This window comes from Harpia harpyja, chromosome 1 (genome assembly GCF_026419915.1).
Source record: "Harpia harpyja isolate bHarHar1 chromosome 1, bHarHar1 primary haplotype, whole genome shotgun sequence".
Lineage (NCBI taxonomy): Eukaryota > Metazoa > Chordata > Aves > Accipitriformes > Accipitridae > Harpia > Harpia harpyja.
The window spans coordinates 102,978,357-102,997,298 of NC_068940.1; the positions used below are offsets into that span (position 1 = coordinate 102,978,357).

Sequence of the window (18,942 nt, forward strand, 5' to 3'; positions counted from 1 at the left end):
CATTAAAACGTGAGCACTGTTTTGACCCAGAAGATCAGGGTGCCAGATCCTTCCCTATAGTGAATACAATCAGGATCAATAAAACAAATTTTTACCCCATTTGTGTTTTGTCCTTGGCAGCTTTGGTTGAGGTAGAAGAGAAACTTTCAAGGAAAGTAGTCTTGCAATATACTGAGACAAATGCTGTTTTATTTTCTGTTGAATTTGAGTTTATTGCCAATCTCCTTCTATCTTTAAAGTTACCTTATTTCAAAGTATGTAGGACTGTGAGAAATGGAGGAAAGAAGTCATGATGGTACACCGGGTCTCTAACTTTGATGTGTTGGTGGAACACTGTCATCTTTTGGCAAAAGCTTTGGTTCATTAGGCTCTAAATTTAAAGAGAGCATTGCAGTAGGAAGTTAAACTATGTCTTCGATGCTTTGGACAGGGCACTGCAAAGGAGATTTAATTTCATGGCAAGAAGCACATCTGGAACAATCAGGAAGACTATCCACAAATGAAATTAGGAAATTTCATGGCAGGTTAAAATAGATGAAGGATTTATTAATCCGTCTGACTTCACAATTGTCACCACTATCACACTTTAAAGTAACATCACTTACAGAAAGTAGCATGTTCAGATCAGTCACATCAACTCAGACTTTATGACACAAGTTCAATTCATATTATCTCTTGTTTCCTGCAATCTATCTGTCTGTCATAGGTCTTATATAGCTTTAAAACCATCTGATAATTTTGTGAAGCTTGAGCTGTTTAAAGCTTCATTTAGGTATCCGTGAAGACAGGTAAAGTTCTCCTCCTTTGTATCAATTTCTACACCTTGCATTCATATGGAAGGAACAGACAAATAATAAGTGTAGATTTTAAAATATATTTATGTCCCCCAAAGAAATATATGGATGCCAAATAGGATTTTCAGTGTCTGAATGACATTGCAATCAACGTGACTTAATCTTCTAAACACTTTTAAGAATGCCACTATAAAGTGTCTCTAACATCAGTTACGTAGATAGCTTTCATATCCATCTCCAGTGCTAATTTACTTGCATTTCACCCAAAGTTATAGATGAAAAGCAGGCTTGAAACAGCAGCTAGTCTTGGCTTCCTCCCTATTAGCTATTCTGCTCTGCTTTGGGGGAAAGACAACCTGCAGTTTCTAGAGGCAAGAAGGATTTATTGTCATCTATGGGTGAGGAAAGCAGGAATGGCATCTCATGTTTATGTCAGACTTTCCCAGGTCCTTGCACTAACCTTGAGATAGGCAAGTGACTTGTCAGCTCTGGCCCAGACTGAATAAGAGATAAGGATAGCTGTCAGTAATTAAAAATATCCCCAGGTGTTTTCAAAGGGCACTTTCTTTTACAGGTTGCATTCAAGCTATATACCTTGTGTGTACTGAGTTACCCAAGCCCATTGACTACTCATGGCAAAGAGATAACTAAGTCAGTTCTAGCAGTCAACCAGTTTTAGCCCAAGGATTGCTTGAGAAAGCAGGTGTCTGGCATCATCTGTGGTGCGCAGTGGCTTTGGGTCACAACTCCTTGTGTAGTTTCCAAAGGGTAGCAAATACATGAAAAATGCAGAAAGGTTGAATTGCAGTAGACGAACAAAATGCACGTTTAGTTGAAGGTGAGTGAAGTAGCTGTCTAGGCTCCATTGACTGTGCTGATGAAATTTCCCCTGAGTAAAAACAGGAATTTAGATGTGTCGCAACTCCTTTTAAATGTGTGGAGAGAAAACAGAGATTCCCTGCTGGACCGGGAAGGGTGAGGAACCTGTGGCATTGACTTTTCCTTCCCTGTCCAAAATTAAATCCTCATTTCACCCATTGTACTCACAGCAAGACTGTTTGAGTCCCCTCTCTTCCATCAGTAGGAAAAGTGAAGAACATCCAACCTCAACAAATTCCAGTCAGTGAGAGCAGCTGGAGGAAAATAAACCTCAAGCTAAAAGAAATTTGAAAAAGTAGAAATGTAAATGCTACCATCGCAAAATCTCAACCTTGCTAAATGAATCATAGAATCACAGAACGGTTTGGGTTGGAAGGGACCTTAAAGATCATCTAGTTCCAACCCCCCTGCCATGGGCAGGGACACCTTCCACTAGACCAGGTTGCCCAAAGCCCCATCCAACCTGGCCTTGAACACTGCCAGGGATGGGGCCAAAAAAGAAGAGCTAAAAAACATTCCCCATTTGCAAAGAAAACATATGGAAATAGTCTATAAAAAAATCAAGGTGTTTAGATGGAAAATGTATAGAAGTATTTAAAAAGCTGAGCAATATCTGCATTTGAAAATGATACAGAAATGGCTTAATGGAAGTGGGTAAATATTTGATGTTAATGGATATTTGAACTTAATAAAAATTAATACTTAAAGACAAGTGAAACATATTCATGTGATGTATGTTTGCTATTAGAAAAGAAGAAAATTCATTAAATGTAAAGTAGTTTAATCTACAATAAAGCTGAACAGTCAGCTTAAAGTGAGATTCAAATTGTCCGTCAGTTTTACCCTCCACAGTGTAGCAATAACTTTGGGGTAGGGAATGGTTACTTAAAAATAGTACAAAATAATTTCGTTTCTTAGTTCTTCTAAAAATAACCACCAACTTATTCCTGTATGTTTCCTGACAATGCCGTAATTGATATGTGTGTACATATCTATCTGTTATGATAAATTATGCTATTTTATAGCAATTTAAGAAATAATGAATGGAAGGTAGATTGTGAAAAATTGTATATCAGGTGCAGCAATCAGTCAGTATCTATCCAGGTTTTTACATAGATTTCATTGCTATAGTAACAGGAACACAATAGCAAATATAATGACAGCTTTAATTGGGAGAAAGCAGAGATGTTGCACAAGTGCAATCATTTTTTAATGTATTTCTGGAATCTCACAACATCACCAGATTTAGTAAAGATTAATTTCTCATCCTTTCTGAGAAGTTACATGTGATTTGGAAATCTTAACTGTAAATTCCTTTCGCATTTCACTATCATCTTCTTTCAAGGATGCAGCGTGGGTTTTCATTTTGTAACCGATCCTAGTTTTTCATTTCACAGAGATGCATCAGTCAGAACCAGTTCAGCTGCACAATGTGGGGAAAAAGGAGATGAAAACCAAATAGAAAGTGTTAATATCTAATGTGTAAAATAGACCTGAATTTTTCATCTGAGAAAGGAAAAATGTCAGTGTTATAATACCTTTTCTTCACTGTTGCTAACAATATTTCATGTTAAAATTCTTTGACAGATTTCAGATATGCAATGCAGAATTATATAGTCATTAATCAAAAGAAACCTTACATACTCTGAGCAGCATACCTGTAACTAAAATAATAAATTATAGCTTTTCAATTGCAAGTATTGTGATTTCTAATGCCAACCAACACACTGGAAAAAAATTAATTTGGCAACTTCTGTATATGTACTATTTCAGTATAACAATTTCAGTTCATTTAGAATCACTTAACTGATAGTTTTAAACAGATAAATTAAGGACCATATCAACCATCTTATGCTTTTTCTTTCCCATAAAGAAATCACCATGATGAGATTTATATAATAAAATTTCCTTTTTTTTGAGGATGTGTTGTTGATTTTATTCTGCAATGAAATTATTGTATGGAAACTAACCTCCAAAATGCACAACTCTGTCAGCTCAGGAGCTATGTTCATCTGTACAATGTTCCTGTGACTTTACAAAACTAGAACCTTTTCAGTGTGGGGTTTGGGGGGGGGGGGGGGGAGCGGTTTATAACACTTTTATAATACAGTGGAGACTGAAAGCTTCTGGTCAAGAGGGGAAACCCTTATAAATTGCTGTTTATGGGACAAGTATTAACATATGTGGGATTCGTCACCCAGTCTGAAACCAAGGAAATGATGCTGCAGAGAGCTTTTAGTGATTTATGAACGCCTTTTACTGCACAGAGATTAGAACAGCTTTTATAATATATTACATTGCTGCTTTATTTTAAAAGAATAGCTGAAGCCATTTTCTGATTCACATAATAGTGAAGTCTAAATGGTATAAAGTAGTTAATTGGCATTTTTGTCAAAATAAAGACCTAGTATAAAGGAATCTCATTTCCTTTTATCAGAGAATGAAATTATATAAAAAAAAAAATCATGGCGATGTAAAATTCAGACTCTTTTGAACAGATAATTGGTATTACAGAGTAACAGGAAATTGCTTTCTTTGTAAGTATGTATTAAAATCATTCTGTTACATACAGTAATCTTCAGCTTTCTAAATGGTTCGATGCACATTTCAATCAGGAAAATTTGCTTATCGTCTACTCAAATGGAAAAATATGGATTGCTCTTTTCTCTCTCCTCAGTGGTCTATTGAAATAATACTAAGAGAATTAGGGTAGTGAAGTAAATCAAGTTAAAAAATTAATATTCCTAATACTGTTCCATCAAGCAGCATAAAGTATACCTGGAGATTTCCCTAGCTGTATCAGAGACTGGATATTTACTCTTTGAGGAACGTTTTTTATCCACTATTTTTCTATTTTTTATGAAGAAGCAAAACACAAAAGCATGATTATCTGTTGTAAATCAGAGGCAACTTTAGTTAGCTGAAGATATTATGCCCTGGAATGAAGGTCCAGGCTGGTAAGAATAAACTGTATCCTTCAGGAGCAGCCAATTTTAAGGACCTATACACAGAGTACAAGTGGATAAGCTATTTAATACATAATAAGATGACTGACTAAAGCATCTGTTTGGCAGAGGATGGTGATTTAGAGACTGTATTATTCATCAGAGTGGAATAGCTGAAAAAAATGAATGTCAAACACTGTTTAGAAAATGAGGTCCTCTTCCGTGTGCAAAATAGTTGTAAAAGAAGATCTAAGCTGAATAATCCCTAACAGCTCGTTATGCCAGGTTCCCACTTTTAACTACATCCTTTATTCTTTCCACCTTATCTGGAACAGAGGAGCTTGTCACTGCCTGCAATCTTCAACAGTTTTCTGCAGGAATTTTCACTTTTTCCTTTGTAATCTTGATAATGTAATTCAGCATCTATTACATGTTTCTGTGAGGTCTTTCTTCAGCATCTCCATCTCTTATTTTGGGGTTTTCTGTCTGATGATGGCCTCACTGGCTCTCCTAGTCTGTGCTAGAAGAGAACTGAGTATATAGTATTATTTTCTTCCAATTTTTATATATTTTCAGTTGATCTTTAAACTTCTTAGGTAACAGAAAGAGTGTGAGAAGAGGCAAACTTCATGGTCAAGGCACTAGTTCATTACTATAACCTAGTGTCTCAAGAGAGTTGAAGAGCCCTGATCCTGCTGATTTGAATTGAGCATGTTCATTCCAGGTGAGATGTCAAAGTCCTCTGACTGAGGGTCCAAATACCTGCTCTTTTGCGTGGTCTACCATTAAATCTGGGAACAGCAGCAGAAATGATTTTGGGAAGGAAGAGAAGTTTTGTATACAAGGAGCCACATTAATTATAGGTAATTATAAGGCTATTTGCAAATTAAGAAATTGTTGTGTTCTTTGAGTCAAAAAGTAATTTAATTTGATGGTATTCAAAAATAACCAATTACCTTTTTAAATATATGGGAATGCTTTCTTTCATTAAATTATTTTTTTAGAGTTATGCTTATGTGGAAATTAAGATCTTTTAAATATCAGATATCAAGAACTTTCATTACAGAACAACAGGAAATGACTAATACAAATATACAGTGAAACCATTTGGTCATTTACACAAAGGAATCTTCCTCCAGCTCTTTAATGGACTAATGCATGTTGAATTGTAATGGGGCTAATTTGCTCAACACCTACTTAAGGAGAAGACGCTGGGGTGCCTGATTTTTCCCCTCTCTTGGGTCTGAAAAAGCAATATATTGCCTACATGAAAGCATCTGTAATACTTTGATAGATACAGTGAGCTGCAGCCAATGCATAATTGGACGATGCTAAGAGAAGTGTCTAAATTGCCTCTTAGAAGACACGCTTTAAAAGTCTATCAAATTCAACAAACAGAATGGAAAAAATCTAGGATTTGTTTCATCATTTATCTCATCGTCATCTTTTAAAGCTACAACTAGAGCTTTGAATTTGTGGAAATAGGAACACGTGATTGGAAGGCCAAAGGGATCTTCTCCTGCTATTGAAATGTGTTATGTTCTAAGCATCTGCACTTTGTCAGCCACAAGTATTTTTGTGTCAAAATAATATCAAGGCCAGAGGAAGTAATAATCTGAAATAACATCAGTCTCACTGGTGTTAATCATCCAAATATTTCTTGCAACACGTGAGCTTCATTATCCTCCAAAAGAGAAAATTCAAGCAATCTGTCTACTGCAGTTGGCACTTCTTGTAACATATCATAAACACACGAGCATTATTTGCACATATAAATGCATAAATTTGGGGTTTTTTTCCCCAAGTAAATCAAATGTCCTGTAACTGGGGCCACGCTTTTATGTTATTTTATAAGCACGCTCATTCTTATTTACTTACTAGAATACAAATGTTTTCTAGGTACCAAATATAAAACACATACAGCACAAGATATTTAGAGGCTGGTTTAATTCTCATATCTTAACCATAAGGTTTTTATCATCAGCAAATACCTTTGCCCCAGACTGAAAATGGGGTAAATGTAGAATGTGTTTCTTGCAACACATAAAACATAAAGAAATTAAAGTTGAAAAGGAAAAAAGGTGGGAAAAGGTGGGAGAGAAAAGGAAGGAAGTGCTTCCTTTATCTACAAATTTCATACAACATTTTATTCAGTTACCGAAACAGGATTCAATTTCTTTTTTCAGTGGGGGAGGCTGACTTTTGACATAAAGGATCATTTTGTTTGCACAGAATCATCAGTTTATAACACCAGAACTGGTGCATCAGGCAGGGATTACTTTTTAAAGTAGCAAAATCTGACATTTTTCACACACAAAAAAAAGGCTTTATAGCAACCATTACTTTGGTATGTTAAAAGCTTTTATTTGTGAGGTATTTGGCCCATAAACACTCTTTGGCTTAAAATTCAAGCAAAAGCTAAAGGGATAGTGTTAATAGCTGGGTTTGACTATATCTAAAAATCTTAAAACTGTTGGGATTTATGGGAACATGCAAGCAAGCTTCTACTTTTCACTTAGAACACTGGGCAACTGTAGAACTGTCTTTGTTTTTTAATTGGGGTATGTATACCACATACCATCCAATTGCTAAGTGTTTGGGAAGGGCAGACCTTCTTATAAGATTTCTGGGGATTTACTTCTTTTCCTGGTTCCTGAAGCCAGCCAGAGACTTTTCTCTCTACTGTAGTAAAGGAGTTGGGAATTCAACTTTGCATTTGGTAGGACTGGCACCAGCAAAAGGCCAGCAGCATTATAAATCCAGTAAATACCTTTATGCTCTTCAACACATAGTAAGATGGAATAAGAGAAAAGCCTTACAAGAAGGATGGAATGACACTTGGTTATATAGAGAAGCAGGTTTACTAAATCACCTTCAGAAAGCCAGAAAGTGTCTTGTGAGTAAATGGCTATTACTCCACAGACATTGACAGTGATCCTCTTTGCTTAAATCTACAAAATATGGGCATTATTTAAGCAGTGGCCACAGAGCCAGGTTTGAACCATTGCATTTTCCTGTGAGAAATAGCTCACTGGACAGTGTGAATTCTTATAACATGAGTGGGGCAATGATGTGGCACTTGGAAAAGAAAGCCTCTGCCAGTCAAGGCCATTGTTTACTCCTTTACTACAGCTGGAGGTAGTATTCAAATCCACTAATCAGCATCATCAAACCAGAAAATATGGAGATAGGTTTCACTTTACTTCTTATATATTATTCATGGCATGCTATGAAACATTATGAAGTTAATTTAATTGCACTGCAATTAAAATACCTGTTTCTGTATACATAGATAAACATACAAAATTTATAACCTTAAATGAAGGCTGCTGTTGTCACTGTCTCTACAATCATTAAGATGAGCGAATAGGTTCTAAAATCATAATTTTTTCTTTTACCATTGCCCCATCTTTAACAAATAGAAAAGCCTTTCTCTAAATGTTTGCTCATTTATATTCTTGACTCTGGATAATTGCAGAAAGAACAGCCATGCCTGGCTGGCAGAGTCCAATACTCTGACCAGATTCTTTTAGATATTCCACACATGGAGGGTGTGATGTTTAATATCAAATTTACTTATTTGAAGATATTTCATGTTACATGGGATTTTTGACTTAGCAGAGCGATACATAATATGCTGAAATCACATTACATATGTAAGGTTACACTTAGCAAAATACAGCAATTGCAATATACAGTTCAATCACACCACCAGTGTAATCTCAATTACCCTCTCTGTAATACACTCACCATCATGATGCTGGGGGTCCCTAGTCAGCGGGAAGAAGTTCGTGGGTTGAAGCAGCTCAAGTTCATTGCTCTCTTTGTAATTCTTCTGTTAGTTGTTCAGTTTTTATGCTCTCCGTTGGGCTGAGCCATGTATACACTCCCCCCATGCTGTTCTCGCTAACTCAAGGAGACATTCCCTTTTAATGGACTCAGGGAGAAACATTTACACCACCAGTTGATCCACTCAACTGTCGATAGGTGTTTATCTAAACCAAAGGCCACCCTCCGTCCCCTTTGTGTTGAAATAAAGTCAGCTTCTTTGCAACAGCTGTGGTCAGTCACACCTTACATTATTCCCTGAGCTTCACGGGCACGTCACCCCTGCCCATCTTCTCTGAGCCTCTCTCCCTTGTAGGGTTTTACTGGGCAGTCATACAGGAAGAAAATACTCTTGCCCCAGACTGAAAATGGGGTAAATGTAGAATATTGAGTTGGGCATTACCAGTTTAACAAACAACAAGTTTCTCCTTTGGCAGCCAGGTGTACCTATGCGTGTCACCATGCACATAATGAAACAATACAACTAACAAAATAAAATAACAGTGAGATAAATTTTGATTTTAAAAAACAACTTCTATTTTATTTGATATGGTATTCAGCTGAAGTAGAATATCAGTTTAAGCATTTTAACCATTTATCAGTTTAAGCATTTTAACCATTTATCAGTTTAAGCATGTTTCAGGCCAAAACTGTAGGCTGCAAACTGATCAGAACATATAGTGCAAACATACTTTTAGTTATAGTATTCTCAAATAAAGACCAACTAGTCACATGCGTAGCAGAATTAAGAAAACCCTAGTTTTTCCTGTGACTTTGTATTTTGTTGGTGGATTCCCAGGTGTCTAAGAAAGTGCAGCTTGCACTGACTTTATCCATGCTTGTACATTATTACTTTCCCTTTCCTATGTGGATTTTCTGGCTGTTTGCCATCTGTATTATTGCCTGTTTGTCAAGGGATGAGCCCCCTACTCAGGGGAAAGTAGGAGACCTTAACTGTTACCCATTATATTTGATGTTCTCACAGCCATTGGATAGTCTGCCTTTTGCACCGCTGGCAGACAAAGTAATTTATAGGAGGACGCTGAAGATAAGTAGGGTGGATGTAATGGACATAAGCACAAGTTTTATATTGAATGGGATGTCAGAGAGCCTGAGAAATGAGTGATGGGCACTACGTATGTGTAGGGAGGAACTCAGTGCCATTCTCTGAAGGTGCTGTGGTGGGATCTTGTTGCTGCTATTTGGATTAAAACTTACTGCTATTTCATTGAAAAGGGGGAGAAATTTTCTACAGATGCTGTTCAGAAGGAGGGGGGGAAGCAGCAGCTAGAAGTATTTTGGTGAATTTCTGTGTACAGATATTGAAGAATCTGCCTTCTTACACAAACACGGATTTCTTGCTGCAGCAGTTACAAGCTTCACTAGTAGCAGCAGCAAACAACATATCAAATGAAGAACAAAAGAGTGACTTTCTATTTGCCTCATTATGTCTATGTTATTATTCCAGCCATAGCCACACAAAAAAATACATAATTGAAGTAGTGCTATGAAATTTTTGCTGATAAATTCTACAGAGAATGCTAAGACTGGTAGCATAGTAGGACCACTATTAAAATACTATCTTCAGTTCTACCCTCTTTATTCCAAGAAGGGTATGAATATATAAAAGAAAATTTACATAAGAGTTGATCTTTCAAGTGACTACTTCAATTTGTCTTTGGGGAAAAATTCTACCCAGTGTTTGGGCAGCAAGGTAGGGTGGCTGTTGTCTTAGAGTCTAATCTATGAATCTCTAACCTTTGAATGCTCCTGCATAAGCCCATCCATCCTGGAACCTGGAGAGAAGAGGAAACTGCATTGCCCTCAATCTGCCCAGAATTCCAGCAGCTCTGCATTAAGGTAATGACTATTATCAAAATCAGCTTGGCCTGTCTTGCCTTAGCTCCATGGAACCACGAAGCAGACAACTGCAATGGATTTGCCCAAACAGCTATATTTTCCTGAGGGGTTGCCAAAACATCTCTATTGCTCTTTCAAAAGTCTTTGTGGATCAATAAAACCACTTACTAAGTAGATGCCTTCACATATTTTCTCTGGAATTGGCAGAGCAAAGAGCCTAAACTTGTGTCACCATATTCAGCTCTGAAACTACTCAATATCTTTATCCAAATATTTATAATGGATGGGGGTACCGAAGAAACTCTCAGGAAGAAATCTGACATGATGTTGTAGAAGTTACAGAGGACTCATCATTTGGTTTCCAGGGGTGGACAGATAAGAATTCTCTTGTTAATTTGCACTAACATGTCACTCTATCACACAGAGAGACTAGAACGGCATACCCCAAATAATACTGATTGGTATAGACTCAGAATCCCAGATAATACAAATGGCAGTTGATTAATGTGGGTAAGTCCTGTTTAGCCATAATATTTAAGTTTGAAAAGCGTGTGGCTACTGTCATGGAATCGCAGAGTAATTTAGATTGGAAGGGACCTCTGAAGTTCAAGTAACCCAGCTCAAGGCAGATACACCTTCAAAGGTAGATTCAAGTTGGGAGCTAGATTAGGCTGGTCAGTGTCTTGTCTAGTCAAGTTCTGAATGTCTCCAAGGACAGAGATGCCACAACATCTCTTGGTGATGTGTTCCAAAGTTTATCCACCCTCACTGTGGATTTTTTTCCTAATGTCTAAACAGAATTTCCCTTGTTGGAACTCGTGCCTGTTGACTCCTATCTGTATCACTGTGTACATCTGTCTGAGTTTGGCTCTCACTTCTCTAGAATCACCCAGTGGGTAGTTGAAGTCAAAAGTAAGATCCACACTTTCAGCTTATCTTCTTAGGACTGAACAAACCAATCTTTCAGCTTTTCCTTGTATGTCACGTGCGCCAACATCTTGATGGCCTCCACTGGACTTGCTCCAATATGTCTCTTGTTTTGAGGAACCCAAAACTGGACAATACTCCAGTTACATTAATTTGCAACAGATACAGAATTTGATTCTTAATCATTTATGACTACCACTTGGTAGTACAGCACTGGAAAGCTGTGTTTGAATTAATAATGCTTGAAATAAACTGGGACAGTATGTGCCAGCATGTGCAAAACTTAGACTATCTTGTTGCCAGAATAAGGATGAAGTAGGAATTTTCCTTCTGTTCAAAATATCAGAAGTATTGGACATTTTGCCTTCCAGTGTAGATTGATCAAACAATTTACTGGGAACTGCTTATGTATTTCTTAGGAATATAGACCTCTAAGATACTGGTGAAGTCTTTTTTTATGATACAGTTTTCACTTCTGGAACTAAAATCTTCTGCTTGTTTTATGGGCAGGGAAAGAATAATGGATGCTCTTTTCAACCTTCCCAGATTTAGCAGGCAATATGTGATTGCCAGTGATTCCTCAAGTGTATGTTCAACACATCAGGTTGTCCTTTCTCATCCAAAGTTCATTTCTTCTCCCCATCCATTTCCATTCTCTTTTCCTGAACTACTATTTCCTGTTCAAGGTTTCTTTTGTCCCAGCTGCTTCCAAACCACCAATCTGACCTTTCAGTTGTACCATTTCTTGTTCTAATCTCTCATTTCAGGCTATCCTCCTCTTGCTAGAAACTGATGACACTTAGGGATACCAAAGGGGAAGGAACTTACGCTGTTATTTAGTTAGTCATCACAATCTGTGGTGTTTTCTTACCTTTATCTTGCATCGGTGATGAGATACTGTGATAAGTGAATTGGCTAATGGGATTATGATACTCCATCCTTAATTTCCTATTATGTTTCTGTATCATTCTTAGTGCTAATGGAATGTAAGCTGGGCAATGACTTTTTTGCAATGCTACTAAAAAATTTTAATAACTATGAATTTGTGAATTCAGCAACTCTTAAGCTACTAAAACTGAAAAGAGTTATCCAAACCTAGGAATAACTGAAGAAACCATCCGATTCATTCAGGTGTGAGAAGAAAGAAGGGAGAGATTGCAAAAAGTCAAATAGTTCTTCCTTGCGCACCATTATCTACATGTAAGATCCAAGTTCGTTAACATGAACATAAGTTCTGGCTCGCACAGGCAGTCCTTGCATGGGCTTCCACCACACAAACTCAGCAGACAGTACATTAAGCTATTGTTAAACAGTAAAAAAGAAGAAGGCTGGGAAACCACTGGAGCGAGACCTGCCCAAACTGTGGTGACCCTACCTGCCAGGACAGCAATATGCTTGCTGAATTAGGTCTCAGTAACTACAATATATGTGTTAAGTTCTCCAAGGTTATCTCCAAGGCAGCTCCAAAGCAGAAGGGGACCAATAGCTGGAATGGATGGTACTGATCACCAGATACTCTGGGATAGGGTCTAGGGCGTTCATACTGAAGGCAGTCCATGTTCTGCGGAGCAGAAGAGATGGGCAGTTCTGCTTGTGCCAGGTCCATTTTATTGTTCATCTCTGTGAGGCAATTGGCAGAACTTTTCCTTGGCAGGTGTCGTGGTTTAACCCCAGCCAGCAACTAGGCACCCGGCAGCCGCTCCCTCACTTCCCCCCCACCTAGAGGGATGGAGGAGAGAATCGGAAAAAAAAGTAAAATGCATGGATTGAGATAAAGACAGTTTAAGAGGACAGAAAGGAAGAAAATAATAATGATAATAATAATAAAAGAATTGGAATATACAAAACAAGTGATGCACAATGCAATTGCTCACCACTTGCCAACCGATGCCTATTTAGTTCCTGAGCAGCGGTGCACACTCCCCCGCCCCCAGCCAGCTCCCCCCAGTTTATATACTGGACATGACGTCACATGGTATGGAATACCCCTTTGGCCAGTTTGGGTCAGCTGCCCTGGCTTTGTCCCCTCCCAACTTCTTGTGCCCCTCCAGCCTTCTTGCTGGCTGGGCTTGAGAAGCTGAACAATCCTTGACTTTAGACTAAACGTTAATTTGCAACAACTGAAAACATCAGTGTGTTAGCAACATTCTTCTCATACTGAACCCAAAACATAACGCTATACCAGCTACTAGGAAGACAATTAACTCTATCCCAGCTGAAACCAGGACAGCAGGTAAGACAGAGAGACTTCAGAAAGTAAGCCTCTAAAGTCTGCTGAAGCAAGTCTAAGTCAGACTTGCTATTAGCTGGCAGTAGTTAACAATAGTATTTAGACACAATTCCTCCACATTTGTAACTTTTTTCATAAATATTGAAAAATTTGTTCTACTCAGTTTCAGCATAATACGATAGACCTCTTCTCCATCACCTCTAGCAATAATCCTGACCTCTGCCTAAAGCTGCTACAGTTGTTGGGTGTGCTAGTCTTATGGGAACATTCACTCTAAATATGAGTTAGAAAAGCATATTTTGGCACATCATCTTGCATAACATAAGTTGTGGGGATTTCTCAAATTGAGACAGAATGTTTACCTGCCTTTGGTAGGTTCAGGGAAAAGATGCCATGATAGATTCTCTTCTGGCACATTTCTTTTCAGATACCTTAATTACATACAGGGCCTCTCTGAGTCCTGAAGAAACACTACGGGTAGTGCAAACATTGCAAGGTTAGCAGTAACTGAAGAGCTCCAGAAAATAGAAGAAGTTTTCACAAAACATTTATGGAGCCTGTTCGCAGGGATACAGGGCTATCACAAAGGTAAGAGAAAATTCTTAGTTACCAGTGGTCAGTTGCTAACTATTTCTACACAGGACAGTGATAAATGGAAATGTAATAATGGAGTTCTGCACCACCACGAAGGAGGCAATGTTGCTCTGTATTATATTGCTGGTCCTCGGGAATTTACTAGTAGCTTTACATGCACGGTGTTTCCTAACTGGAGGGATCCAATATTCCTTTGGGTTTGCTGTTCTCCAAGTATCAAATTTCATAAAGAGAAAGGAATATCCTTCCTCTGTGTTCCAAGCATGCCTGACCACTTCTCATGAAGTTCACATATGTCCAGGCAGTTTTACCTGGAGGAATTCACAGTTCCAGATACCAGAATTGTCAAAAACTCGCACCTCTTCACTGCTATTAACTCATCACCATATATAGCTTTCTTTAAGAAACTCTACGTTGCCTCAGCAGCTGATTTGGCTTTTGGGTAATTCTAGCATGAAGCAGCTGCAACAGCTGGATATCACCATTCTCCTTTCAACCCTGCAATAGTGTGCTAAGGCTACTTTAACGCCTAAGTGATATTAAAAAATTCATCAGACTTTTAAATTTGCACTGTGGTGAATTCAGGTGCTTTTGTATGTTTCTGAGGTAAAATAATCACTAGGGATGTGTTCATGCCAGGTCTGAGTCTGTCCAAAATTGCTGCCCCTGCAATGGAAATAGTGTTCACCTTTGAAATATTTCTAATTCTGGACCAGGGCACAGCACCTGCTGTTGCATTCAAACAACATAATTTTAAATTGTAAAGATCAGATTAATTTAAAAAAAAAAAAAAAAGGCATTTTGTTACATATTATTAGTGTTTAAAATACTCTCACATGGCTTTTCCAGTCTTTTCTTCTTTTCCAATATGCAAGAACAAAGCATTCTTACCTCTTTCCTAACAAACATTTCCCGCTACAGTGCTATAGATATATGCTTGAAACTACCGTTCTGGAAGATCCAAGCACACAAGAGAACATTTTTTTTTTTCATAATCATTAAGGTCTGTCAATCTGTCATATGTAAAAAGCAGAACAGTCAGTGAACAAGCACCTATCAAGAACTGTGGCTAGCTTGAGAGCCCAGGACAGAAAAAAAGAGAGTTATGACATTACTTTCTAAGTTATTTACAATTAATTTAATATCTCCATGCTGATGTGTTCAAGTTTGACATCTGTTTCACTAGCTTGGCCATATTCTAGGCTACATTCCCTAGACTGGCCATATTCTAAAAGGTAGTATATGCTGCCATCTAATGGTATCTGACCGTGGAACAAAAATTGTGGGCTCATTCCAGCTCACACTGAACAGAATAAATAGCTTCACCTCAGAAGCATCACAAAAGCAATCCAAGCTGGACAGAAATAGGTCTCAAACAGACCCACCAAGTATCTCTGCATCCCACTGCCCAGTGCTGCTGAGCTGACAGCGGACTGAAAATGCTTTTCTGATTCCCTCTAAAAAGTAAAACATTTTCAGTTTTCTTGTGCTAATAGGTAGCTATTTTTGGAAAATTGTATTACTGTGGTTCTACCCCTCTAATAACTGATTATGTCTTGTAATAAACTGAAACTGAAGATACCTCTTGCAAAACAGACAAAAATATTTTAAGCATCTGCCGTGGTTTAACCCCAGCCAGCAACTAAGCCCCACACAGCTGATCGCTCACTCCCCCACGGTGGGATGGGGGAGAGAATCAGAAGAGTAAAAGTGAGAAAACTCATGGGTTGAGATAAAGACAGTTTAATAAGTAAAGCAAAAGCTGTGCATGCAAGCAAAGCAAACCAAGGAATTCATCCATCACTTTCCCATGGGCAGGCAGGTGTTCAGCCATCTCCAGGAGAGCAGGGCTCCATCACGCCTAACGGTGACTTGGGAAGACAAACGCCATCACTCCCAACGTCCCCCCCTTCCTTCTTCTTCCCCCAGCTTTATATACTGAGCGTGACATCATAAGGTCTGGGATATCCCTTGGGTCAGTGGGGGTCAGCTGTCCCAGCTGTGTCCCCTCCCAACTCCTTGTGCCCCCCCAGCCTGCTCGCTGGTGGGGTGGGGTGAGATGCAGGGAAGGCCTTGGCTCTGGGTAAGAACTGCTCAGCAGTAACTAAAACATCCCTGTGTTATCAACACTGCTTTCAGCACAAATCCAAACCATAGCCCCACACCAGCTGCTATGAAGAAAATTAACTCTATCCCAGCCAAAACCAGCACAGCTTCTGAATTCTTTATTGAAGAATCTAAAATAGTCCTATTTCTTTAGTAGTTCTGAGGCTACCATGACATTTCACCTGATCAACCTAAACTGCAAAAAGACAGTAAAAGTAATATTAATACACATTGTTCGTACATGGTTTTTTTCAGAACCAATTAAATAAACACTTTCTCTAACTTTAATAAATGTTGTCTCATAAGATATACCAGGACCTCCTTTTCAGATTACTAAGTAATACTTTCTATGACATTTGGATAAAGTATAATGATGAAATTTGATGTACAGCAATCCTTAAGACTTTCTGGAAACAACACCTCTTGCATAACATCCTTCAATTTTGGTAACTATTATTATCACAATTTTCATACACTGAATGATACAAAGCACAAATTATATACAACTTTCAAGCACAGACACCTGAGGATGATATGTTAAATCCATTTAGGTGCACATGTGAAGACACCTCAAAAACTCTTAAGCATAAACAAATCCATCCAAAGGCACTAGGAGGAAGATAGTCCCAAAAAACATAGAAATTAGTGGCTGATTAAACTCAAGTGTTTTGAGTGAGCTCTTTTACAGAAAATGCAGTAATTATTAAATTTTGCTACAATAACCAATTTTTCAAACCAGGCTTTATCTCTAAAGAGATATACGTTGTTCTACAGCCTTGTGTGCTTATAAATCATATTACAGTTACAACTGATCTTTTACAGATTTCTTCTGTAAACACAGAAATATGAAGTAATACAAAAAATGACAGGTGTAAAAATTAACTCACCTACTTCAGCAGCTGAGGAAAAAAATACTATGGTTTGATTTTCCTCTAATATTTATGACATAGTTGTTCAAATCTCAATTGTTTTAAGGAGCATTTACAAAATCGAACAATCACAATATTCTAAAGGCTGTCATCATTATTCTAAATTTAGAGTATTATGCTGTGGGATCAAAATATTTTCTCCATCTGAAAATAACTGATATTGGTTTAATCAAAAATGCTGCAGCCTGGGGCAACCTTACATGTCCACGTTATCACTATCTGTTTCAGCAATACCATCATAAAATAAAGGGAGAGATATGGAAGATGTAGTCCGTGATTTATCTAGCTTCCTACCATTATTTTCATTAAGCATTGATGCAATAAGACTTTCCCTCTCATGTGTTTCTTCTTCAAAGACAGCGCTGTTATAGTGTTTATGACGGTATAAGAAAGATTTATTTTTAAAAGAACGCTGCATCAAATATCTCCTGAAGGCCCTTTGAATAATAAGAGCCGATACCTCCTCTTGTTTTCTTTTAAGGGTAGTGGTAATTGGCTTGTAAGAAACTTTAGATAGATTGGAAGCCATAAATTTTTCTTCCATGTGTAATTCAAGACCATCCAAATCTCCAGATTCTCCCAAGACCCTTTTAGTGAAAGCAAGCAAGATATCCAAGCAGTGAATCTTATCTCCACTAACTATAGGGAGGTCCATGGATATGAGCTGAATTTTATTAGGCTTTGGAATGCGTAAGGGTTCTGCCAGAGCATCTGCAAAGTCTGAAAGAGCAGAATATTCAATAAACTGTGTTGCCTGAGGATCAAATTTTCCCCAGGTCTCATAAAACATATCAAAGTCATCCTCACAAAGAGGATCTGTGCTTTCTTCAGTGGCAACACCAAAGTTCTCTAAAATGACAGCTATGTACATATTTACAACAATGAGAAATGATATAATGACATAGCTTACAAAAAATAAAATACCAACCTCCTTATTTGTGCAATTTTTTCTCTGTTCATGTGTTAAATTTAAGTTGGGAGCACATGAATCAGATCTTTTTAACAGAGGGACCAAAAGACCATCCCAGCCAGCTGATGTTGTAATTTGGAAGAGACAGAGAATGCTACTATCAAAGGTTTGAAAGTTGAAAAGGTTATCAATCCCACCTTCCCAGCCAACACAGGCAAAGTTTGTCATGCCCACAATGGCATAAATGAACATAACCAGAAAAAGCAAAAGACCAATGTTGAACAGTGCAGGAAGAGACATCAGTAATGCAAAGAGAAGAGTTCGAATTCCTCTAGCTTTTCGAATTAATCTCAGGATTCGGCCAATTCGTGCCAAACGAAAAATTCTCAAAAGTGTAGGAGAGAAGAAACTTTGAAAGCCTTCAGAAAGTCCAATACCTTTGAAATGAAACACAAAACAAAACACTGTCAAGCCATATCACTGAAATTCCCTATTTATGTCCATTTTGTCATATTCTATGCTTTAGGTGTTGAAAGTAACATTGATGATATTACACCACTTCCAACAAAAACATTATCATCAATACTGCAATTGCTTACAAAAGAGCTTACAAAAGGAAAGAAAGACAAGTTGTAATACATTTAAATATTAAAGAGGTATCAAGATTATATATAGTTTGGAAACTGCATTCTCCCAGATTTCTCTAATTCAGGGGATGAAATTACGCATTGCTTAAGTACTTAAAAAAAATCCTTTTAAACCCATCCAGCTCCTGTGCTGGAAGCTATGGGGCTTGTCTCCTAGCTGCTGTTTGACTGTTGCTTCTTCTACGGGCCTAAGCCACATGCTAAATGTGAGACTTCCATTAATGCTTGGTACTTGAATGAGATCAGAGAAGAGCGAGAAGAAAATAAAGGAAAACTGTCTTTCAGTATTCGTC

The 18,942-nt window shown here is 37.8% G+C and overlaps 1 protein-coding gene across 2 annotated transcripts in view; it reads right to left on the bottom strand.

Annotated features, from left to right (window-relative positions):
* Window positions 1-16,177: 16,177 nt before the first annotated feature.
* LOC128150857 (sodium channel protein type 5 subunit alpha-like) overlaps window positions 16,178-18,942 on the bottom strand; it is a 56,727-nt gene continuing 53,962 nt past the window's right edge. For both annotated transcript variants that reach the window (XM_052807560.1, XM_052807553.1), the window contains one exon: window positions 16,178-18,439. In XM_052807560.1, coding sequence (XP_052663520.1) covers window positions 17,289-18,439 — 1,151 coding nt within the window. In that variant the 3' untranslated portion in view covers window positions 16,178-17,288. The remainder of the gene's footprint in view (window positions 18,440-18,942) is intronic.